Source organism: Neovison vison, chromosome 14 (genome assembly GCF_020171115.1).
Source record: "Neovison vison isolate M4711 chromosome 14, ASM_NN_V1, whole genome shotgun sequence".
Classification (NCBI taxonomy): domain Eukaryota; kingdom Metazoa; phylum Chordata; class Mammalia; order Carnivora; family Mustelidae; genus Neogale; species Neogale vison.
Genome location: NC_058104.1, coordinates 6,535,010 through 6,560,173, shown reverse-complemented (window position 1 = coordinate 6,560,173; position 25,164 = coordinate 6,535,010). Strand labels below are relative to the sequence as shown.

At 47.7% G+C, this 25,164-nt stretch overlaps 1 protein-coding gene across 1 annotated transcript in view; it reads right to left on the bottom strand.

Moving 5' to 3' along the window:
• Positions 1 to 23,873, bottom strand: part of CYTH3 (cytohesin 3) — a 60,175-nt gene extending 36,302 nt beyond the window's left edge. Inside the window, exons 1-2 of the mRNA XM_044233986.1 lie at positions 23,804 to 23,873; positions 23,211 to 23,252 (exon numbers count right to left, since the gene is read on the bottom strand). Of these exons, the coding sequence (XP_044089921.1) occupies positions 23,211 to 23,252; positions 23,804 to 23,873 (112 nt within the window). The remainder of the gene's footprint in view (positions 1 to 23,210; positions 23,253 to 23,803) is intronic.
• Positions 23,874 to 25,164: the final 1,291 nt, after the last annotated feature.

The window sequence follows — 25,164 nt, the reverse complement described above, 5'->3', positions numbered from 1 at the left end:
ACAAGTGTCTGCACACATGTACGTGTAAAACACCTGGACTTCTATGCACACTTAACATGGGAGCACTGTATTTACTGCCCCTGGAAATCTACTTATGGATAAGTAATCCCTTTATTTAAATTTTTTTTTAATTTTATTTATTTCAGAGAGAGTGTGTGTGGACGAGAGCAGGGGGAGGAGCAGAGGGAGAGGAGAGAACGCGTCTCAAGCAGACTCCCCACGGAGCACGGAGCTCAACGTGATGTGGGGCTCCATCCCTGGACCCTGAGATCACGACCTGATGAAATCAACAGTCAGACACTTAACCAACTGAGCCACTCAGGAGCCCCAAGTAGTCCCTTTTACTCCTCAATAAAGAGAAGGAAGAATACATTTCCTGCAAAGGACACAAAAACGACATTCTAGGAAGCTGCCACCGGCTCCTGGAACTGATGCACGTGCACCTAGGATGACCTGAGGACAATGCGGCCTGAGGGACACAGAGGCCCCAGATGGGCTCACTGCCATGCCTGCCTCCTGTCCTGCGGCTGTTCTTCCCAGGTCCCCCGCCACCTTGGATCTGCACGTCCATCACTGGACAAGGCAGGGCACAATGTCTACACAATACAAAGGTAACAGATAAAATCAGCCACATGCTGAGACCAAGGTGCTCCAGGCAAGTTCCTAAGGCAAACTGCTTTGTCTTGCATCACACAGGTCAGCCCCCGCCCCCACCGATGCCTCTGTCTTCCTACAGAAACCCCCTCTGACGACCACTAAGCCAACCACAGCTGTCACTGTTTGCTGACCCCCAAGGACGGAGGGCAGTGGTTAGGGACAGTTCATTCCCTGACCCAACCCGGTAAGACCACACAGAAGAGCGGGCGACTTGGCCAGCTCTCAGGGATCCTTATCTGAAACCGGGGACTCCAGCTCGTTCTCCAGCGCAGTTCCCCACGTGTGGTCTGCCAGCCTCGCCCGTCAGCAGCTCCTGGAGGGGTCTAAGTTAGGGTTCCGATCACACGCCTATCAGATCAGAACCTCTGGGTATGAGGCCTAGGGCTCCCCATTTTTAACAAGCTTCCCGAATGATTCTGTTGGAATTTGTTGGAATTTGAGAATCCCTGCTACAAAGATGGCTACAGACATGTCAGGCCACGAACACAACACAGTATACAGAGGCAACCTCACAGAGTCCTCAGGAGCCTGACCACCCGTCTCAAAGCTGGTCCCTGTCTCTCACCAGCTGTGACCACGACAAACAATTCACCTAGCCTCTCTGTGCCTCAGTCTCCAGCCTATAAATAGGATAATATTTATCACTATGTAAAAAAGCTAATCAAAATCAAATTCTCTTCTTGAATGTCATATGAAATTTGTAAATAAATACTGACTCTTCAACAAGTATTTAGAGATCTTAAAACATATACATTTTTACCTCGATCATGAAATATTAATAATGAACAATGAGATTTTCTCTCCTGCATAACTGAATGATAGTGCAAAATACACATTGGGACATCAAGCCTGTTTAATTGTTGTTGTTTTTTCCCCATAGTCAGAAGGTGCAGTGCAGGGTAGAAGGTCGGGGTGGGGTGGGGGGGCAGCTTCACAAAGAGGCACGAATAAAAATTGCGTGAGGACAGCTTGGTAGTTCTGCAGAGCTAAACACAGTCTCATAACACAACCCTGCCATCGCAATCCCAGGGATTCACCCAAACCCTGCACACCGTGTTCACAGCAGTTTTATTCACAGCTGCCAAAACCGAGATGCAAACAAGAGGTCCTTCAGCAGGTGACGAGGTAAGCTGTGGTACAACAGACAGGAGAATACTACTCGGCACTAAAGAGAATATCGAGCCAAGAAAAGACGCGGAGGAGTCTGAATGCATGTTAGTACGTGAAAGAAGCCAGTCTGGAAAGGCTGCATCACCTACGATTCCAACTACATGATGTTCTAGGAAAGGCAATGGAGCCCAGAAAAGGAGCAATGGTGGCTAGGGCTAGGGAGACAAGGGAAGGGACGAACAGGCGAGCACAGGGATTTCAGGGTGGTGACTGTATCATGTATAACACCGTCACGGTGCATACATGTCATTATGCAAAACCCACAGAACTACACAGGACGAAGAGTAGAGCCCTACTGTAAACTATGGGCTTTAGGTAATAAACATGTTCAATACCGGCTCATGGCTCATCAGTCATTACAAATGTTACAAATGTAACTAACATGTGATGTTAACAGTAGGGAAACCTGATATGGAGGGGAGCTTAGATGTACCGCTTTCTTCTTATCTAACCTGAAGTAAGAGAAAGGTTCATAACACTTCCCATAGTCATATCCAATTACCACTAATAAAACGGATTCGATCCCCATGTAGGCTACTGCTAACCTTTGCTTTGGGAAGCTCTGTGCTTTCTTGCCACTACAGGCAAGAGCTGCCCATTCATACCATTAGTACAGAGAAAACAGTATTTTATCTTGATTTTTAAATTTTTTTATTTTTTAAAGATTTTATTTATTTATTGACAGGCAGAGATCACAAGTAGGCAGAGAGGCAGGCAGAGAGAGAGAGGGGGAAGCAGGCTCCCTACTGAGCAGAGAGCCCGATACGGGGTTCGATCCTAGAAAAGTGAGATCATGACCTGAGCTGAAGGCAGAGGCTTAACGCACTAAGCCACCCAGGTGCCCCATCTTGATTTTTTTTAAAAGATTTTATTTATTTGTCAGAGAGCGAGCGAGTGGGCACAGGCAGGCAGAGAAAGAAAGAAAGGCAGGCAGAGCAAAGAGCCCGATGTGGGACTCTATCCCAAGACGCTGAGATCATGACCCGAGCTGAAGGCAGCCGCTTAATCGACTGAGCCACCGAGGTGTCCCTTATCTTGATTTAAAAAAAAAATTTTTTTTAGTAATCTCTACACCGAACGTGGGGCTCGAACTCACAACCCCAAGACCAAGAGTCGCATGCTCCACGGACTGAGCCAGCCAGGTGCCCCCTTTGTCTTTATCTTGATCAGCTTTGGACCAAAGAGTGAATTTCTTTCAGAAAAGTAATTTTGAAAAACCAGAAGAAAATATCTAAACAAAACCCATCCTATACAAAATGAGAGTCATTTTGCCTGTGAAGAAAGTGGGATAGGATGCCCCCTCTTCCTTTGAGGGGAATTATATCTGTTACTTCCCAAGTGTTTTGGAAAGAGTAATGACAGGGCTTTAGAGACACCACTTCCAATGTGGGGCACCTGCGTCATCAAAGAAAATCCCAGAGGGATGAACATGACCAGAAAGTTCTCCGTGATCTCTAATGAGCCAAGAGCAGAAGATGCTCCACACTCGAAGGGGCATTCAACAGTCAAGAAGTCAACAAAGAATTTCCCTGAAACAAATGAGGACAAAGAGGACATGCTGGAAAAAGTCTTTTTTTAAGTGACTGACAACATCCCCAATTGGCCGAAAAACAAAACCACAAACAAAAACCCCCAAATTCAAGAAGGTGAGCAAACTCCAAATAACATAAACCCAGAGACCTATGCCAAGTCATTATCATCCACATGCTTTTTTTAAAAAAAATATTTTATTTATTTATTTGACAGAGAGAGACAGAGCAAGACAGGGAACACAAGTAGGGGGAGTCGGGAGAGGGAGAAGCAGGCTTCCCACCGCGCAGAAGCCCTATGCGGGGATGGAACCCAGGACCCTGGGATCGTGACCTGAGCTGAAGGCAGATGCTTAACAACTGAGCCACCCTGGTGCCCCTTTCCACATGCTTTTGAAAGAGAAAAAAGTGTGAAATCAGCCAGAGAAAATGACACCTTTCCTATAGGACAAGAACTGTTGGAATGACTGGATTTCTCATCAGAAGCCATGATGGCGAGGGGAGATACTGCAACGATTTTAAAGTGAAGAAAGAAAAGAACAGTCAACTCTCAATTCTGTACCTGGTGAAGGTACATTCTGAGGGAACATTCTTTTTTTTTTTTTTTTTTAAAGATTTTATTTATTTATTTGACAGAGAGAGATTACAAGTAGGCAGAGAGGCAGGCAGAGAGAGAGAGAGGAGGAAGCAGGCTCCCTGCCGAGCAGAGAGCCTGATGCGGGACTCGATCCCAGGACCCTGAGATCATGACCTGAGCCGAAGGCAGCGGCTTAACCCACTGAGCCACCCAGGCGCCCCTGAGGGAACATTCTAAGGGAAGGAAAACCGAATCTGTCACCAGCAAACCTGTCTTACAAGAATGGCTAAAGTTCTCTACACAGAAAGGAGATGACGAAGGAAGAAATCCTGGAATACAGAAAAGAAGGGAGACCAGCAGGAAGAGCAAAAATGTGGGCAAGTACAATAAACTTTCCTTCTCAGGTTTCCTAAATTACGGTTGAGACAAAAATTAGAACTCTGATGTAGTATGTAGAAAAAATAGTTAAGCAATATAAAAGGAGGTAAGGTTTCTTTAGTTCATTTGAACTGGAAAAAATGATACCAGTACACTATAATTATATAAATATGTAATTACAGGGGTGCCTGGGTGGCTTAGTCAGTTAAGTGTCTGTCTTTGGGTCGGGTCATGATCCCAGGGTCCTTGGATCGAGTCCTGCATCAGGGCTCCCTGCTCAGTGGGGAGCCTGCTTCTCCCTCTCTTTCTGTCTCTCCCCTGGATCCCATGTGCTCACTCTGTCTCAAATAAATAAATAAACAAAATGTTTTTTTAAAAACTATAGGGGCGCCTGGGTGGCTCAGTGGGTTAAGCCGCTGCCTTCAGCTCGGGTCATGATCTCAGGGTCCTGGGATCGAGTCCCGCATCGGGCTCTCTGCTCAGCAGGAAGCTTGCTTCCCTCTCTCTCTCTCTCTGCCTGCCTCTCCATCTACTTGTGATTTCTCTCTGTCAAATAAATAAATAAAATCTTAAAAAAAATAAAATAAAAAAATAAATAAAAACTATATAATTAGGTATTTCATATATCTAGCTTATACACATACACGCATACACACACACCTTGAGCATCCACAGAAAACACTCTATGAAGAGATACACAAAAAGACACTATGTCTATGCTGAACTGGAATTCTAAAGAAAAGGTCCAAGTAACTCACAGGAAAAAATTCAGAGGAATGAAAAAAAGGAGAACATGAAAAAGACATGACAACATAAGCCCTGATACATCAGTAATCACTTTAAATATAAAAGGTCTAAATATGTCAGTTAAAAGACACGGATGGGCAGATTTTTTAAAAAATGGCCAAACTATATGCTGGCTACAAGAAACCCACTTCAAATATGACAATATATGTCGGTTGAAAGTAAAAGGATGAAAAAGGATTGTGCAAACCTTACTCAAAAGAAAACAGAAGTGGCTATATACATCTACATTGACTTACGATGTGTTTATATCCCAGTACACTGACAGTAAGCTGCAAATATCCTAAGTCGAAAACACTTTTGATACACCTAACCTACCTTCAACGTGCTCAGAACACTCACATTAGCCTACAGTTCGGCAAAATCATCTAACACGAAGCCTATCTTATAATGAAGTGTTGACTACCTCAGGTAATGTAGAGAATACTGCACCCAGACTGGAAAAACAGGATGGTTACAAGCGTACAGAAGGATTCTCACTATTCTGGTGGTTTACTCTTGGGATCGCATGGCTGCCACTGCCCAGCACCGTAACAGAATATCATACCACCTCTTACTAGCCTGGGAAAAGGTCAAATTTCAAAATTTTGAAGTATGCTCTCTCCTGAACGTGTATCACTTTCACATTATCACAAACTAAGAAAGCACGTCTGACCACTGTCTGCCTCAGCATCAGATATCATGGGCTTGAGACCAAAGACAATGTCCAGAGACAGAGACGTCATATTAATGAGAAAAGGGTCAATCCAAGGTTAGTTGGGTTTGTGGGGAAGGGGCACTAAACGACACCATGAGGGTCCTTCCCTGAGGGAACCAGGGGAGATCTGACCCAGAGAAGACGATGGGATGACAGAAGCAAGACGCCAGCCAGGCTGCTGGCTCCACAGGTGGAGAACCCGAGTTGGAAGAAAGAAAGAAAATGGATGTTTCCAAAGCACACCTTTATTCAGCTGAGTGAAACGGATTTCAGACTACGGACCGCCAGAAGCACACAAGAACAAAGGTCTGTTGCTTTAGGCCGCCAGGTCTGTTAGATCAGCTGAAATACAGATTTCAATGCCGGCAAGTAGGGCACTGTTGCACCAGAAGCCTCACAGTGTAGGAGGAACTTCTGACCCGATCATCGAAAAGGCCTGGACTGCCTGAAACAGGCTGGTAGAAATGCGGGCGTCACAGACCCAGCCATGGAGGGCTGAGGAAGAAATGAGAAGCAGAGCAGAAAGTCTGAATCGCCGGAGGATGCCTCGATCGGCGAGGAAAGAGGTACCAGTGTCTGGAATCTGTTACAGACAAGGGCAAAGCCCAGCGCAACGGCACCTGCGACTGCATGGGAGGCAGAGCCTGTGGGCAATGAACTTGGAGGTTTAACTGAGGTGATTTCCAAGCAAACTGTCAGAGGCTTGGGCCGGTTTCTTCCTGCTGCTTACAGTAAAACGCAAGGGAGGAGAGAGAAACTGAGGAAAGCACTAGGAGGCAAAAAGGAACCAGGACGTGATGGTTTGGGGATTGTGCTCTGAAAGGAAAGGCAAGGACGGAGCCAGCTCACGTCTCGCTAGGGCTCTCGGAAGAAATCAAAGGACAGAAGGAGGCTCTCTGGCGAGAGTAAGCCTGTCACTCACAGATCCTTTTGCCCAACTCAGCAGAGGCCAGGAACAGAGACGGGATCATACAGGAACGATCCACGGAGGACCCTGGTGTCTATTGGAGTCAGTCCCTGGGACACGCGACAGGAGACCTACAGGTTTCTGAGAATTTTTTTTTAAAGATTTATTTATTTATTTATGTGACAGAGAGCACAAGTAGGCAGAGAGGCAGGCAGAGAGAGAGGAAAGGAACCAGGCTCCCTGCTGAGCAGAGAGCCCGATGTGGGACCCTGGGATCATGACCTGAGCTGAAGGAAGAGGCTTTAACCCACTGAGACATCCAGGCGCCCCAGTTTCTGAGAATGTTATACCAGCAGAAAAACTGCCAACTTGGAAGGAAAAAGGAGGAAGAGAATGAGAGAAGGCTGCCAGGCTCCCCCATTTCTGCAGACAGAAGCCAGGCTGCTCCGACCGCTCCACGCTAACACACGCTGCCTTCAAGGGAAAGACGACCCGGAGCACAAAGCCTTGGGGGTTGCAGGGCGGGACCTCAAACCACGAGAGGATGACTCCTGGGCCGGGAAACCTCACGGAGCTTGCCGAGGTGGATTTTGAAACTGCTGGAAACCAGGGACTTTCCCTCCTTTCTTCCTTCTTTCCCTCCTCCTCTCCTTCTCTCCCTCTCAATCAGTCTTCTTTTTGGAATGGGTTTATGTGTAAGTGCTATCCTATGCCTGCCCAGCACTCTATTTGGGGAACAGATAAGTTGGTTTTTAACTTTACAGACCCACAGATAGAGAGGAAATTTGCCTCAGGATAGATCATACCAGAGTCTTACCTGCACCTGGTTGAGATGATGAGATTTGGGACTTTTCTTCTTTTTTTTTTGAGCAGAGTTCAGGACTCTGCTCTTTTGTCTTAAAGATTTCATTTACGGGGCACCTGGATGGCTCAGTGGGTTAAGGCCTCTGCCTTCGGCTCAGGTCATGATCCCGGGGTCCTGGGATCAAGCCCCGCATCAGGCTCTCTGCTCAGCGGGGAGCCTGCTTCCTCCTCTCTCTCTGCCTGCCTCTCTGCCTACTTATGATCTCTGTCAAATAAATAAATAAAATCTTTTTTAAAAATAATAATAAAATAAAGATTTCATTTATTTATTTGACAGAGAGAGATCACAAGTAGGCAGAAAGGAAGGCAGAGTGTTGGGGGGAAGCAGGCTCCCTGCTGAGCAGAAAGGCGGATGTGGGGCTCGAACCCAGGACCCCAAGATCATGACTTGAGCTGAAGGCAGAGGCTTTAACCCACTGAGCCACCCAGGTGCCCCGACACTTAGGACTTTTGAGTTGATGATATTTAGAAGAGACTTTGATTTGATGCTGTAATGGGCTGAGACTTCAGGCGATGTTGGGTGAGGGGTGAATGTATTTTGCATATGGGACAGATCTTTGGTAGGATGGATAACGTCCCCTCCCCCACATCCAGAACCTAATCTATTATAAATTAAACAAACACACATAGTAAGATAGACCATATGCCGGTGCATAAAACAAACCTTAAACTTAACAGAATTGAAATCACAGTATTCTCTAATGACAATGGAATCAAATCAGGAATCAGTAGCAGAAAGATAACAGGAAGGTCTCCCAATACCAGGAAACTAAATACACTTCTAATTAATCCATGGGATAAACAGGAAATCCCAAGGGAAATTAAAAAAAAAAATAATACACTGAACTAACTGAGTGAGGATGAAAATCTAACACATGAGCGGTTGGGGGCATCACTAAAGCAGCGCTAAGAGGGAAATTTATAGCAATAAAATTTTTACACTAGGAAAGGGAAAAGGGATCAAATGGATAATCTAAGTTCCCATCTCAAAAACCAAAAAAGGGAAAGCAAAACACACCAAAATCAAGCAGAAAGAGAAAAATAATAAACAACGGAAGTCAATGAACATGAAAACAGAAAATAACAGGTTAATGTAATTCCTGTCAAAATTCCAGCTAGATGGGGCGCCTGGGTGGCTCAGTCGTTAAGCATCTCCCTTTGGCTCGGGTCATGATCCGCAGGTCCTGGGATCGAGCCCCGTGTCGGGTTCCAGGCTCGGTGAGGAGCGTGCTTCTCCCTCTCCCTCTGCCGCTCCCCTTACTCGTGCTCTCTAATAATAAGTAACCTTAAAAAAAAAAAAAATCCCAGCAAGATTTTCCATAGACACATATAGTGAAGATTATTCTAAAATTTATATGCCAAGTTGAAGAAATCAGAATATGCAGAACAATTTTGAAAAAGATTAAACTGGAGTAACACGCAGTGAACCCTCCAAGGAGCCACACATGCAGCCCGCTGATTTTTGACAAAAGTACCCCAGAGTTCCACAGAACATGACAGGCTTTGCGACAAATGAAATAACTGCATCTTCACGGGCAAAACAATGAACCGCGACCTAACCTTCACACTTATATAAAAATTAACTCAAAATGGATCACAGATTTTTTTTAAAGATTTTATTTACTTATTTGACAGAGAGAGATCACAAGTAGGCAGAGAGGCAGGCAGAGAGAGACAGGAGGAAGCAGGCTCCCCGCTGAGCAGAGAGCCGGATGCGGGGCTTGATCCCAGGACCCTGAGATCATGATCTGAGCCAAAGGCAGAGGCTTTAACCCACTGAGCCACCCAAGCAACCCGGATCCCAGACTTAACTGGCAAATGTAAAAGTATAAACCTTTCTAAAGGAGATCTAAGAAAATCTTTGAGGTGCTAGAGCTCAGTGAAGAGTTCTTAGACACGACCAGGAGCTCTAATCATACAAGAGAGTCAGTAAACCAAACCTCAACAAAACTAAAAAAAAAAAAAAAACCTTCACTCTGCAGGAGACGCTGTTAAGAGGCTGACGAGGCGGGAGACAAAGTGGGAGAAGTGTCTGTAAGCCACACACCCCTTGAAGGACTCACATCTAGAACGCAGTAAGGACTCTCAAAACTCAACGGTCAAAGGCAAACAAGCCAGTTAGAAAACGAAGAGCAGAAGAAACATTTCATCAAAGATGATCTACAGGCGGCAAATAAGCACCTGAAAAGACGCTGGCATCACCAGGCAATAGGAAAATGCAAATCGGGAGCACAGTGAGCTATTACCACACAGCGGCTACATCGGCTGACCTGAAGAGCAGCAAGGGAGAACCCGGAGAACTCGGATCTCACGCAAACTGCTAATGGGGCTGCAGAATGGTGAAAACTCTCTGGAAAACTGGGGCAGTTTCTTACAAATGTAAGCACACACCTACCAATGACCCAGCAATACCACTCCCGGACATTAACCCCAGAGAAACTTAAAAAAAAAAGGTTGTCCACACGAAAACCTATATGCAAATGTTCCTCACAGTTTTGCTTAGAATATCCCCAAAGTGGAAACAACCCAGGTGTCAGGCAGCAGATGAGGGAATGAACACACTGCGGCCCAACCACACCTTGGGATAGGACTTGGCAGTAGAAGTGACACAGGCAACAACTGGATGGGTCTTAAGGGCATTATGTTGAGTGAAGGGGGGGGAAAGCCCAACCTCAAAAGATTACAGACTGTATGATTCCACTGACATGGCACTCTTGAAATGAGAGAACGGCAGAGATGGCAGACAGATTAGTCGCTGCCTGGCTTTCAGGACGGTCTGGGAGGAAGGACACCAGGGGTGACGGTAAGTGGGTTAGCAGGACAGAGATGGAGATCTTCGTGGTGACGGAACACTGCCGGGTCTTGACTGCGGTCCTGGTTACATGAGTCTACGGGAGTGGTAAGATGATACACACACACACACACACACACACACACGCACGCACGCACACACAATGTCCTGATTTTGATACTGTATTACAATGACACAAGACACAACCAACCAGAGGAGAGGGTTGACGGACAAGTAAGACCTCTCTGCACAACTTTCTTTGCAACAACCTTCTGTGAATCTGTCATTCAAAATTTACCACTTCTGAAAAGCAGTCATATTGCCTAAGGAAAAAGACACCTAAGTGTCTTCTACGCTGTGATGACCAGAAAGAATGAACTGGGACGCTCAGATCTCCAGTCACACAGGCCCTGGGAGCCACCCCGAGGAGAGGGAGCAGGGGGGGAGGGAGAAGTTGCAGTCAGGGGCAGAGAGATGCGGTCCCTCCTGCCAGGGGGGGACATCACAGCCTGGGGGCGGGAGGCGGGGGTTGGGACCAGACAGGGTGCGAATGAAACACCACCTAGACTTTCAGGGTCGAGAAATGTCAAGGTCCATCTACACCAGGTGAATAACAGGGCTGACTCATTCTAGAAACGGAGCACCAAATGGGAACAGGGAGAGCACACCCAACCACTGTCTGTGCTGAACATGGCAAGTGCCTCGCTTTCCTCAGCGACATCCCTGTCATCCACAGACCTGGAGGATTCACGTGACATTGTAACATCTAGGGAGACAGCAGCCCCGGCAACAGTACTATGAAGTGCCTACTTTTTTTTTTTTTTTTTTTTTAAGATTTTATTTGACAGAGAGAGACACCGAAAGAGGGAACACAAGCAGGGGGAGTGGGAGAGGGAGAAGCAGACTCCCCCCCCACCGGGGCAGGAAGCCAGATGCCGGGCTCAAACCCAGAACCCTGGGATCACGACCTGAGCCAAAAGCAGACGCTAAACGACCGAGCCACCCAGGCGCACCCCCTCCTTTTTTTTTTTTAAAGGAACAGCCTACCTGAGCCAATTCATTACAGGCTACACTGCTCATTATAATAACGGAATATTCCACATTTCCAGTAATGGTTCTTTTTTACTGGACAACACAGCTAATATGACAAAAGAACATTTTTTAAAAGTTCCCCAGGGTACACCTGGGTGTCTCAGTCAGTGAAGCGTCACATATGCAAAATCAGACAAGAAAGAGAAAGAGCGCAAAACACTTGTCCACTGGCGGGGGGGGGGGGTGACCGACGGTCTCTGGTGCCTCAGGCAGAGGGGGCCAGGTTGTACCAGTGCGCCTCGGTCCCATTTAGGGCCCCTTGTTTTCTTATCATTAGCAGTTCACTCTTCTCTTAACCACACAAACTAGGACTTCATAAAACACCATTCTACCCTTAAAAAAAAAAGAAAAAAGAAAACCCATACAACTCTGTAGAGATATTGTATGAATAAAAACAAAATATAAGTCTCAAATATCACAGGACCGAGACATGCTTTTATTTCAAAACTCAGTTCGGTAGGTCAAAATTTAATCTCAATCCTTCTTTGTTTTAAATCAAAACTCACTACCAGAGGGAAAAGAAGGCACTCATTAATGTAACAACAGCAAGATCTCAACAGCAAGATCGAACAGAGAAAGAATGACAAGCTTTTGTGCAACTACTTATTTTAAATGCCAGTTTCCGAGCCATGCTTGGTTTACAAAAACCAAAGTGTGTTCATGTTATTCTGCAGAACTGTAGTTTGAGCCTTAACTGGGAGTGACAGTCTGTACAGCGTCAGGTAAAGGTGGGCAACTTTCACCACATACAAGCCTGTGTCCTTACCTTTCATTCCTCTTCCAAAACCTTGCCCCTAAGCCACAGCCTCTCTCTTTGAACTTCAACTTTTCTCTTTCCCACCAGCTTCTTTCCAGTAATCTGTAAACATGTTCAAATCTGACCATTCTGAAGGAATATGGGTGCAGTCTCTTTTTTTCCCCACATAAATTACTAGAAAGAGTAGTCTGTACTTATACTCTGTTTCTTAAATATAGAGATGTTCTGGACATATTAATAAGCTTAAGTCTACACTTACTGAAGTATAGACTAAAATGTATTAAAGCGCTAAAAACAACAGTGTGGTATGTACTGGTACAAAAATAGGTTAAAAGATCAGTGGAACAGAATATAGAGCCTACTCTGCTCAGCGGGGAGCCTGCTTCCCCCTCTCTCTGCATGCCTCTCTGCCTACTTGTGATCTGTCAAATAAATAAATAAAATCTTTAAAAAAAAAGAATTAAAAAAAAGGAATATAGAGCCTAAAAACAGAGTCACATACAAAGAAATAATTAAAAGAACAGCCTCTTCAACAAAAAGTGCTAGAACAACAGGATATCCTCACACAGAAGAATGAAGTTGAACTCCTACCTCACACCATATAGAAAAATTAATCCTGGGGTGCCTGGGTGGCACAGTCACTTGGGCATCCAACTCTTGGTTCCAGCTTAGGTCATGGTCTCAAGGTCATGAGATTGAGCCCTGCATTGGGCTCTGAGCTCAGCATGGAGTCTGCTTAGGATTCTCTCTTCCTCTCCCTCTGCCTCCCTGCTCATGCATGAGTTCCTGCACATGCTCTAATAAGTAAATAAATTTTTTAAAAAAATTAACTCCAAATGGATCAACGAGCTAAATGTAGGAGCTAAAGCCATAAAAGTCGAAAAGAAAACACAGGGGTTCATCTCTCTGACCTTGGATTTGGGAATGCACTCTGAAATAGGACACCCAAAGCACAAACAACAAAAGAAAAAAGTAAGTAAACTGGACTTCATCAAAATTAAGAACTTTGCAAAAAAGAACATTATCAAGAAAGTGAAAAAATGACAGAAGGAGAGAAAATGGTTGCAAATCATATATCTGATAAGGGTCTAGTATCCAGAATACAGAAAGAACTCCTACAACTCAACAGGAGACAACCCGATTAAAAAATTTAAAGCACCTCAACATTTTCCCAAAGATATGCAAACACTCAACAACACATGAAAAGATTCTCAACATCATTAGTCATTAGGAAATGCCAATCAAAACCACAATGAGATTGTACTTCACACCAACCAGGCTGGCTACGGTAATTTTTAAACGAAAGATATTGATTGACAAGACTTGGCGAGGGTGTGGAGAAACTAGAACCTTCATTCACTGCGGGTAGGAAAGTGAAATATTTCCGCTGGCCTGGAAAATGGTTTAGCAATCTCAAAGAGTTAAACACAGAATTACCAAAGGACCCAGGAAGTCTCATAGGTATGTAGCCCAAAGAACTGAAAACAGGTATTCAAACAAATATTTGTCCACAAATGTTCGCAGGAGCACTGATTTACACCAGATAAGAGGCGGACACAGATGTCCATCAGTGGATGAGCAGGGTGTGGTGTGTGCACAAAATTGAGTATTATTTAGGAAAAAAAAAGAACTACTAATACATAGTACCACATAGGCAAACCTTGAAAATATGATGCTAAGTCAAAGAAGCCAGATGGAAAAGACCACGTATTCCATGTTCCCACGGATGCTAAATGTCCGGAAAAGGCGAATGTCTAGGCAGAAAGCAGAGCAGTGTTGGTTGGGGCTGGTGCAAGCACGGACTGTCACCAGCGACAGGGGGTCTCCCCGATGTGATGGAAAGATTCTAAAATTGGGTGATGATTGCACAACTCTGTAAATTTAACCGAAGTCACTGAACTATACACTTTATTCTTCTTTTGAACTATACTTTCTTTATAAAGATTTTATTTATTTATTTGACAGACAGAGATCACAAGCAGGCAGAGAGGCAGGCAGAGAGAGAGGAGGAAGCAGGCTCCCCGCGGAGCAGAGAGCCCGATGCGGGGCTCGATCCCAGGACCCTGAGATCATGACCTGAGCTGAAGGCAGAGGCTTTAACCCACTGAGCCGCCCAGGCGCCCCTGAGCTATACATTTTAAATGGGCGAGCTTTGGGGCGCCTGGCTGGCTCAGGTGGAGGAACATGCGATTCTTGATCTCCAGGTTATGAGTTGGAGCCCCATATGGAGGGTAGAGATTACTTAAAAATTTAAAAACTTACAAATCCATGAATTTTATGGGGCTATAAACTATGTCTCAATAAAGCTATTAGGGAAAACACAAGGTTTTTGGTGAGTCTCCCTGTGGTAGGATCCTGTCGAGATCTGGGCTCCTTGGTTCCCTACTCTGCCTGTTCGCCATCTGCACTTTTGACGCAGCCCAACGGAAGGAGAAAGTCTGGAACACGCAGCCCACAATGGTGGGCCTCAAAACAAATTCTAAACCAATGGTTAACCTGTTGTATGTTGAATTAAATGCCTAATGTCAGTAAAGCCTGAATTATAAGCTAAATCCAGACAATACGGTATTACTTAGGTCATATTGTCCAGCGGGACGCGTATATATTCTCTGGCACATATCCAGTGAGGTGTTCACAGAGATTGCTCTGGGTACAAAGGTCAAGCTATGGGATAAACATTGTCCAAACACGGCCTGTGTTACTATGAAGCTTGCAAAAATTAAAAGTGAAGAAAGTTTATGCTGAAAAAAAAAAAAAAAAAGCATCTGCCTTCAGTTCAGGTCATGTCCCCAAGGTCCGGGGACTGAGCCCCGCATTGGGCTCCCAGCTCAGCGGGAAGCCTGCTTCTCCCTCTCCCACTCCTCCTGCTTGTGTTCCCTCTCTTGCTGTGTCTTTCTGTCAAATAAATGAAAATCTTTTAAAAAAAGAAAAAAGGCGATGCATCTGTGCTTGGCTTCTGCTTCAAGCTGGAAGAATGGGAGAGGTCTCCATCTGAAGACCCAGAGCTCCCCCAACACCTACCATACACCCACACCCACAGACAACATGCCCCAGTGACCTCGCTTGGAAAGCAACGCAGAAACGTCCTGACTCATTGCCGGGAAGTGTGAACCACAGCTCGGTCTTAAGACTGGATACAGCGGTACAACAGCTGGCATTCGGCTTCCCATTCTCAAACATCTGGAAGGTGGAATGCTTGAGGAATTTCACGGTGAATGGCGGGGGGGAGTGGGGAATGCTATTTTAGGGCAAAGCAGGGTGGAATCCATGTGGTTTCTATCTCACAGTCCAGGAAGGACGGTGCGGTCAGCGGTTGGGGCTGGACACCCCACTGGGGAGGCCTGCAGTTACTCCATGGCTGAGGTCCTAGGAAACTTACTTCCAGGTTTCTCCTGAAATTTCAGGCGGAGTGGTTAGGCTCTATAATGCAACTCCAAGCTCAGAGTCACAGTCAGGATCTCCAGGTAAAGCAACAGGACACCTAGAAGGTCACAAGACCACATCAGTTCCTGGGCAGAAGCTGCACAAGGAAGGCTGGGGGTTGCAGCGTCCCTGAGCCTGGCCGACCCGCAGGCGGGCGTGCTCTCACTCACCCCAAAACGCTGGGACTGGCAGGAGAGGCTTTCACCTCCATCAATAAATCATTAACTGCCTAGAAAAGTGGAAATTGTTACCAAAAAGAGAGCAGATAGGAACAGAGTGAAGGAGAAATCAAGTCCAGGAATACATGCAGTATTCCTACTGCGAAGTTGGTGACTCGAAAGGGTCCTAAAGCCTGGAGTAGGTGGGCATGCTGTGTGCAAACAGTTTAAAAATAAAAAGTCAAATGGGACAGAAAAGCTCATAATGAAAACCATATGACCATCTCAAGAGATGGGAAGATAGCATTTGATAAAATTCAACAGCCTTTCCTGATTAAAAAAAAAAAAAAAAAACAGTAAACTAAGAATGGAAGCTTTCTTAACCTAAGTGAAGGATCTCTTGCAGAAACCGCCAGCAAGCATCAGACTTGGAAGCATTCCCACTCAAGACAGGACCAAAAGGCAGATGCCCCTATCCCGGGCGCTGTTCTGTGCAGGCGGCTTGGCACGTGCTCCAAATCTGGGTCGGGGCTCTGGTTAGGAAACCAAAGGGAAGCATTTACATCAGCTAGGCTGGTAATAATTTGCATATCTGCATTTCTCAGCCCAAATGGGCTGTCAAATTCTTCGTCTATCTTCCAAATCAGTAAGACCTCAGGAAACTTCATTGAAAACACCCAGAAAATGTCCTGAAGACTTCTCTCTCAAGTAGAATATTCTTACTGTGAATGAAAACAAACAGCCGTACCGGACCTCAGACAAAGCACAAGCCCCAGCTTTCTGGAGAATGCATTAACGGCCCCTGATCTTCGGTCTGGGTCTGTTTCTTTCATCACGAGCATGTGGTAGGCAGACGAGATTTCCACCACCAGCAGGCAACAACCGCTCAGGTGCGTTCTGAGTCAGGTTCTCCTACAGGAAAACTTTGTGAATAAGGAACGTGAGAGCGTGAAGCTTTCCCTCATTTGATATCCCAGTATAAGTGCTTCACTCTGCTAACCCGAGGCTCACAAGAAGAACGATCTAAGAAACCAGATTTTCTCCATTGTCTAGTCCTTCTCGGGACCGCAGCCACGGCTGATCACCTTCTCTCCAGCGGCAGACAGGCTTGTCCAAGAGGACAGACCCCACGGTGCAGCGCGTTCATGAGGGGAAAGAGCATGTCCCCGGCGTAGAGGGACATTTCCTGTTTTATATACATTTGCTTTACGTCATACTTTGCCATATCCATGGGGCAGAAGAACGTTCTTAACAAGCCCTGAAGCCAGGCTCTGCTCAAAATACTTAGCTCCAAATATGGAGTATTTTGGAGGGAGGGCTGGGGTTGGAAAGAAGTCTTTGTAAGAAAAGAATCAAGATCTCCAGTTCGTGTGGGAGGGTAAGATTCAGGGGTCAGGCCACACTCAAAGAGCAAAGCTGGTAGCAAAGAGGCTCCCCCCAGATGACCTTAAAAAAAAGTTTTAAAGCCAGTAGAGGAGGCGGGAGAACTTCTTATCTGCATCCAAACATGCTGAACTTCAACATTTCGCTTCTGGAAATCCGGGCTGCTCCCCTCTGACAAGTGCCCTCCCGCCATCCAGATCACAACAGGGTTCCCTCACACTGGAGAACACACTTTCTGAGAACGTCAAACCCGCCCGTTTCTCTATAGATGTCCTCCTTGTGCTCTGTCTTCTCTTCTTTTCCTTCGTTCCTGTGGGGGGCAAAGTACCTGATCCTGTTAGACGTCTTCGCTGGTAGCGGGTGACTTGCAGGGGACACGGCGTCGGGAGAACACAGGGCAGTGCCGAGGGAGCCCCTCGGTTCTGAAGGCTCCTGAGCACACACGAGCAGGATACGGAGGGCCGCTGTCCGCGCCCACAGCAACCGCACGTCCTCAGAGCGGACAGGAACGGATGCTGCCCGGCAACAGGGCAGGACAGAGGAACAGAAGGTGAAGCCGGGACGCGCCAGGGCACGGGGAGGGAAACCCAGGGAGAGAACACGCAGTCACGCCAGTGAGCCCGGGCCCCAGCCTACCCTGCCGGGCTGGCTTCTTCCAGGCACTGCCGCCGACAGCCAAATAAATAAAATCAGTTACATCTTCATTTTAAACACATTCTAAAAAAGGATAAAACATTTCTGCTTCTCCTTTTAAAATATAATGTTGCCAAGGGAACTCCACCCTTGCAAATCTCCAGCAAGTTATTTTATCTCGTTCAGCCTCAGTTTCTCATCTGTGCGGTGGGGCTGGGGACAGCCACCTCAAGGTTTCCTGCAAGAATGACGAGTGAGCTAACGCTCCAGACGCGAAGTGCCCAGCGCGGCCCCGGCACCTGGCAGAGGCTGAGTCAGGGTGACCACGGGTACTGGACTGCGTTGCCGTCAGGGTAAGTAATCACTGACATCCTCACCCAGAAGCTTAAAAGCAGTTTCTCCTTGAAGTGGAGCTTCAGGCCCTGAAGAAAGCTAAAAATACCCATTCTCCTCACTGAGGGGCGGGGGGGGGGGCAGAAGAAGGAACTTTTTTGGGGTCTTTTTGGCTCCGTGGAGAACATCCAACAACTAACGCAAACCCCCAGAGAGACAGAACTGGTCACAAAAGCTTGGAACCACAATTCCCAGCCTCCTCTAGGAGGCTCCAGACTGAAGGAAAGCCCCGTGTCTTGGAAGACAGACGTTAGGACAGAAGTCGGTCCCTCACCCCACCACCCGCTCCGCACAAAGCGGGGCCGAGCCCAAGTGTTCCCGGGACACGGGGCGCGAGCTCGGGCCACGCAGCACCGCACAGCCACTCAGCGCCCACGGACACAAGCGAAGAGGGCCGGGGACCAGGTCATAAGCACACAGGATCCTGTCTGTGTTTCGAAAAATAGACTCATTCACTCACAGGAAAGAGGAGTTTCACGACCCAAAATGTGAAAACAGTAGAATTACAGGTGATTTTTACCTATTTGCCATTTTCTGAAAAATTTTAGAAGCCTGAACTCTTAACAATCAGAAAAAAAAATCAATAATGCTATTTCCATCCTGAACTAAGCACTGTGTGGCCAGGGAAGTGAGCACATGGCCAACAGCTTCTCTTGCAAGCTTCCTGCAAGGGTGTCCACGTTTCCCTTCAGGTGCCCAGGGTCGCCCTGGGGTCCTCTAGGCCTTTCCCCCACCCAACTGGGCCAACCACACCCTGGACTTTCTTTCATTTACCAAACACTGCTGAACCCCTGCTTGGTGAAAGGCTCTGTGCCCTGCGATGCAGGGAGAGAAAAACCAGGCTTTTTGTCCAGTAAAATGGAAAGGCTACATTCCCACATACATGCATGCATACATTTTTACAAAACGCCCAGAAGTTCTAGAAGGGGAAAGAGAGGATAACAGAAAACTCTGATTGGGGGTCTGGGAAGGCTAAGGAGACCGCATTCACACAGAGGCCCGAGGCTGAGAGGGAGTCAGCAGACCAAGAGCAGGACAGGGCGAACGAAGGGGATCCCGGGCAAGGGGAACCACTTGAGTGCAAAGACACGGGGGTCTGCAGGAGGTCAGAAACCCACTGGCACCCCGTGTGCCATCGTGACCACGGTTCTTGGGAAGAACAGTCTCCCGAGGAGCCTTGCTGCCTGCGGGCCTCTGCAAGCCCAGAAGCTGGACTTAGATGTTCACGTGCCCGGAGAAGATCCATCTCTCAGGCCCTCACACACATTAATCACACGCGAGAACTTTCTGTTGCAGATCAGCATGCTCGTTTATCAATTTACAGTAAGAAACACAACCGCGAAGCAAACGGGAGCCCCGGAGCATCCGCTCACCGCATTCTCTCAGTGCTAACAGACCAGTTCACAGAGATAAATATAAACCTGTCACGGGTAACAGAAGACTAGAAATTCACATGACCCTCTCACTAGCTCCCTAGCGGGAAGCCCATTTATAACTGGAAAATTGCCATGGAATTAAACCCAGAGGGAAGAGCTCAAACAACAGTTTAAGGGCATCAGGATCCTGGCCTGATCCCCCATCTGCACAGACGGCAGCTAAGCAGCAGCCGTGGGCAACCTAGACCACACCGTTCACGTGGCCCGGCTGTGCCTGTGGTTCCCACTGGCCAGCTTCCTTTGGCTGCGGTCAGTTTCCTGGCTCCCCAGACTTCCCGTAGGTTCTGTAACTTCCCTTGTATACTTCCCATGATTTCCTTATATACTGAAATAAGCAAGTCACTTTCTGTGATTTGCAATCAAAACCCACAGGTGCTACGTCCACTTTCGGGCGGCATGCATCTACGGTCATGCCCAGCGTCCCCTATGCTCTGCGCACCTCCCTGTGGCACTCCACTTCTCTGGTTCCGTGAAACTGCTGCCCCGTGTCTCTCACTTCCCTAACCCATTCTGTCTCAGTCCCCTGGTACCCAGGAGTTCGCCTGCTTCCCAATTCCTGTAAATACTGCTGCTCCCTGAAACCCACCGCTCGGCCGTCCCCCCGCTGCCTCCCACACTGCGCAGGGTTACCTCCATGCTGTGACCGCCTCACCACCGAGCCACTGATCCCTCCAGCGTATTCTGCCTGCCGGACACCTACCCCAGGCGACCCCACGCATGCATCAACGTGCCCCAAACTAACCCATCAGCTTATCCCCCCACACATTCTGTTTGTTCTACTGCACGCCTTGACCCAAGCCTTTACTAGAAACCACACTGGACAAGCTTCAGGTCTGCTCGGTCCTACATCCAAGAGGTCACCCAATCCCCCCAATTCTGCCTCAATAAGAAGTCTGTTTGTCTGACACCGTGTATCTGTGTCTTCATCTCTAGTCCCCGCCTCTATCCTCGGTCAAGACCTTACCCCTAATCTAGCCGTTAATATACAGCTACCTTCCTCCGCACAGGGCTGACAGAGCCACCTCCTGGCGCACAGAGCCCCAGGCAGCAGCCTCTGCCGGCCGGAGCAGGAGCCCGGTGAGACAGGGCTGCCCCGTTCTAGAAGTCGCCAGAGATCCCTGTTAACAAGGAGGCCCTGCAAGCTGGCCTTCTACTACCCAGCAATTATGGGGCCAGTAGGAACCCACAGCTCTGGAAGAAGAGCTCAAGGACATGCCAGGCTCTGGCCAAGGGCTGCCCTCCCAATAACTGAAAACCTACCTGTCAAATGTGCTTCCGGGCCGAGGAATCTCTAGAACAAAAAGGAGAGAGACCCTCATTCTTTTCTCGTACAAGTTCAAAGGAAACCTGACTGTGTGTCCCCAACTGAGGTCTGCTGGCAAGCAAGGACACCAGAACCCTCAAGAGGATGTCACCCCAGGGAACGTGGGCTCAGTGTCGAGGCCTCGATGCTCACACCAAGGGCCGGGTTTCAGTACAACTCGTGCCCACCACCAGAAGCCCCTGGGGAACCCAGGGAGCCTGCCAGGCAGATGTGCTTAGGGAAGAGGGCGGAGAACGTGAGCACCGACTACGGAGCTGTAACCGAGGGTCCTCAGTTCTCACCGCAAGTGGCTGAACTGACCCTTGTGATTTAAGGGATCCGTGGAGCTCTACAGGACAATTCCTAGGTCGAGAAGAGTCATCCCGAAACAAGCAGTGGACTTCCTAATTATCAGCAATGAGAGGGCTTATGTGATTTGCTGAAAAAAATAAATAAAAATAAATAAATAAATAAGGAACGTGGCCCAAGCTGATGAGGAAGGTCACCCCATCATCAGCGGCTCCTCCCCACTGACTCAGCGAAAGACAGAGAGCCTCGGGTGCATTCCAGCATCTCTCATCCGGGCCTAGAGGTTTCCAGTCTCTGCTCCCACCAAACGGCAGCCACACCGAGTGCTCACTCCCTGAGTATGTCTTGCTTCTCTGCCATGCGTGTCCCTGCCCTGTGGACAACCTCTCCCCCTTTGGGGCTCCACGTCCAGTGTCGCCTGCACATCCGCTTACCGTCCGCTCGGCACCTGCTACCCTGCGCTCCCGTCTGCCGCTAGTCGCCTCCGCGCACAGCCCCCCCGCCCTGCACTGGGCCACCGAGAGCCCCGCGTCAGTGTCATCCGTGGTTCTCTGACACCTACCACAGGAGCTTTCTCATCCGTGGTAGCCGCCGCGGAGGTACTCCCAGACGCAAAACAAAATGCCCCCGTCAGTCAAGTAGCCCCACAGCTGAGAGCTAACTTCCGTCGCTCCTGCTTCTCTGGAAATCCGGCAGAGCAGTCTGGGAAAACAGCCCCACTCAGGCACAAAGTTTCCTGTGTGTTCTCTCTACCACTCTATACCACCAAATGATAAAGCCTCGCATTATGGAAAGCCAGTCGAGGTCGGGATTTACAAATATACCACTGTTTAAAGGAACTCTCAAGCGTGTATATAGATGGGATTAGCTTTTGCTTAAAAATCAAACCTGCCCAGCCAGCTGAGGACCTCACAAGCGAATAACCCTCCAGCGACTAAGAGCTTCAGCAAACCTGACTTCCTGGTACTTTGTGGGGTGGCGGGGGTGGGGGGTGGGGAGGTATAGACCAGCAGGCCACTTTAACGGTCTTTTTTCAACTTACTACTCTAGGATTACATCCCAAGCATGAATCCTAAGCTTTGAAATCTTAACCAACCATGCCATGCAGACACAGACAGGGATTTAGAAATTCTGGAGATTATATGAATCGCAAATAACCATTTCGTATGATTAACTTGGCAGCCCCCATTCTTCTGAGAGCTTACTTACATCCACCTGCCGCTGGGCACGATTTCAAAGAGATTATTGAAACTTCTGAATTTCCCAACTACTGTCCTAAAAAAGAAGTCTTTCTTCTCTTTAACACAAACAGATAAAGCTTCCTATGAAAGCCAACTTCTCAGAACAATCGCCTCAAGGTCAGCCGTCAATAAGCCTGGCTGCACCAGCTTCTATCCGGGTGGGGACGGGGGGGAACGGCATGTTCACTCAACAGCTCCGAGAAGGCTTGTGTCCAACCAGAGGAAGGCCGGGTGAGAAGCGGCTCAGCTACGTCCTGATCCCAGGAGCCACGTGTGGTGCAGGAGCTGAACGGCCTGCACCCTTGGGCGCCTCTATGGCCCACGGGAGAGGAGGCTGGAGCCGTGCGGCCCACCAGGGACTGGAGACACAGGCGCAGCCAGATTCTGCAGGGCACGGCTGCCTGGTGCCGTCTGAGCTCTAGCCCGCGCTCAGACAGCTCGTGGCCCCACTCACGAGGCTCTGCAAACCAGTGGCCTCGTTGATGCAGTTCCTTACTGAGAAGTAGCACCCACCTCTCGCCCATCTTGCTCTCTGGTTTCCACCGAAAACACAGATTTTATTCTCACAAGAGCTCCTGCTGATTAGAAAGGTCCACTTACATGCTGATGCAGTAACTGGACTACTTACTTTCTTCCTATAGTCTCCTAACTCTGCCAGCTGCCAGGGATGGCAAGAACGGCGAACCCGAGAGAGAAGCAGAGACTGACCTCCACTCTGGAGCGCGTGTGTTGTGTTGCTAGAACACGAGCCTGCAAATCAGTTTGCCTGCGCTGCTAGGCCACAAGTACAGGGTCCTGTGGGAGGCAAAGACACCAGTGTTCAGTCATTCCAACACTCTAATGGAGTAAGAATGAGCTATTCCTATTTTAAGACTTGGTTGTATCCTTTTAAAATGAATTGCTTTCAAGTCCATGAAGACCCGGAAAAACACTGTGAATCTTCCCATCTGTTTCACTGGCTTCATTTGTAACCAGAAGAAGCACCCTAAGGCTCCCGTTCAAACGTGTCTCCTCCCGGCAGGTGACTGATCCAACAATTTCCACTGAAGAAATCCTTCTTGCAAAAAGAATCAAGGACTGAGGAGGGGACCGTGGAAAGAGTAAAGAAATGACTGCTGATCAACAAGATGAGGTTCAGGAAAGACTAAGCAAAGTGGCGCACTCAGCAAGGAAACAGGAGCGAGGAGACGGGAACACTGACCGCGGTAAGCAGGCTGAGCCGGCAGGAGGGCTTCAAGAAGAAAGGCTCCCGGAGAAACTATCCTGTCGGACACTCTAAGGATGGACACGCGTCACCTTACATCCGTCCAAAGCCACTGAATGTACAACACCAAGAGCGAAGCCTAAATGTAGCCTGTGGGCTTTGGTCATCGGGACGCATCACTGGAAGTTCATGGAAGGAACCTTTCCAAGGGTACCCCTCCCGTGAGGGAGGTCCGCAGCGCGGGGACAAGAGGAGGCAGTGGTAGACGGGAAGATCTGTGCCCTTTCTGCGCAATCTTGCTGTGAAGCTAAAATAGAAGGTCTGTTTTAAAGGCGGGGAGGGGCAGCCCTTCTTCCATTCTCCTCTGGGGCTTCTGCCTGTCGTCAATCACACATCACCATGGTGCCCTCTTCAGCTCCGTCCCCTTTCCCTGCTGCCCCTTCTCCTTTAATAAACATATATGCTCCCAGTTTAAGCACCATCTTTCTAGTCAATGGCTTCCAAACCTAATTTTGCCCTATTATCTCTCTCCCAAGAGCCAAGCCTACATCTCCATATGAAGGGCTCACTAAAATCGCAAAAGGAACGTTTTCCAAACAGAACTCACCAGCCAGCGCAATTGAGACAAGAGACTAAAATCGTGAAAACAAAACCTGGAAAGGAGGAGATTAAAGTTATCACTTGCCAAGGAAATGACCGTAACGGTGGAAAATCCAAGAGAACCAACTGAAAATCTATGTTCCTACAAACAACAAAACAATTCGATAAGCTAGTGAGATATAAAATTAATGTACAAAAACCAAAACCTTTCATAAATTCAAATAACCAGTTAGATAATCAACAGGAAAGAGTACCTTTATGACAACAGCAATAAGACATCAGATATCCAGAAAGATTTTTTTTTAAGCTTTTATTTATTTATTTGACAGAGAGAGAGGGAGAGAGCACGTACACAAGCAGAAGGAACAGCAAGGGGAGAAGTAGGCCCCCTGATGCAGAGCTTGATCCCAGGACATGACCAGAGCTGAAGGAAGATGCTTAACTGACTGAGCCCCCAGGTGCCCCCAGAAACAGATTTAAAGTAAATGCACAAAACATATGGAAGTGGAAAGAAAATGCAAACATGCTCCTGAAGGACAGAACAGGTTTGAACAAATGAAAAGGCATACCATGTTCTTGGATAAAAAGACGCACTAACAGAAAGAGGTCCTTCTCCCCAAGGTCATCTGTAAATTTAATGGGACTCTGTGCAGCACCTGTTTTAAATTCTGTTGGTAGACTAGCAGACTCTAAGGGTCATAAATTAAAACAAGCACACAAGAATAGCCAGGAAAATTCTGAAAAGGAAGAAAAATGAGGGGTAAAACACTAATCCTAAGGGTTATCAAAATACCATCTGCCGGGGCACCTGGGTGGCTCAGTCAGTTAAGTGTCCAACTCTGGGTTTCAGCTCAGGTC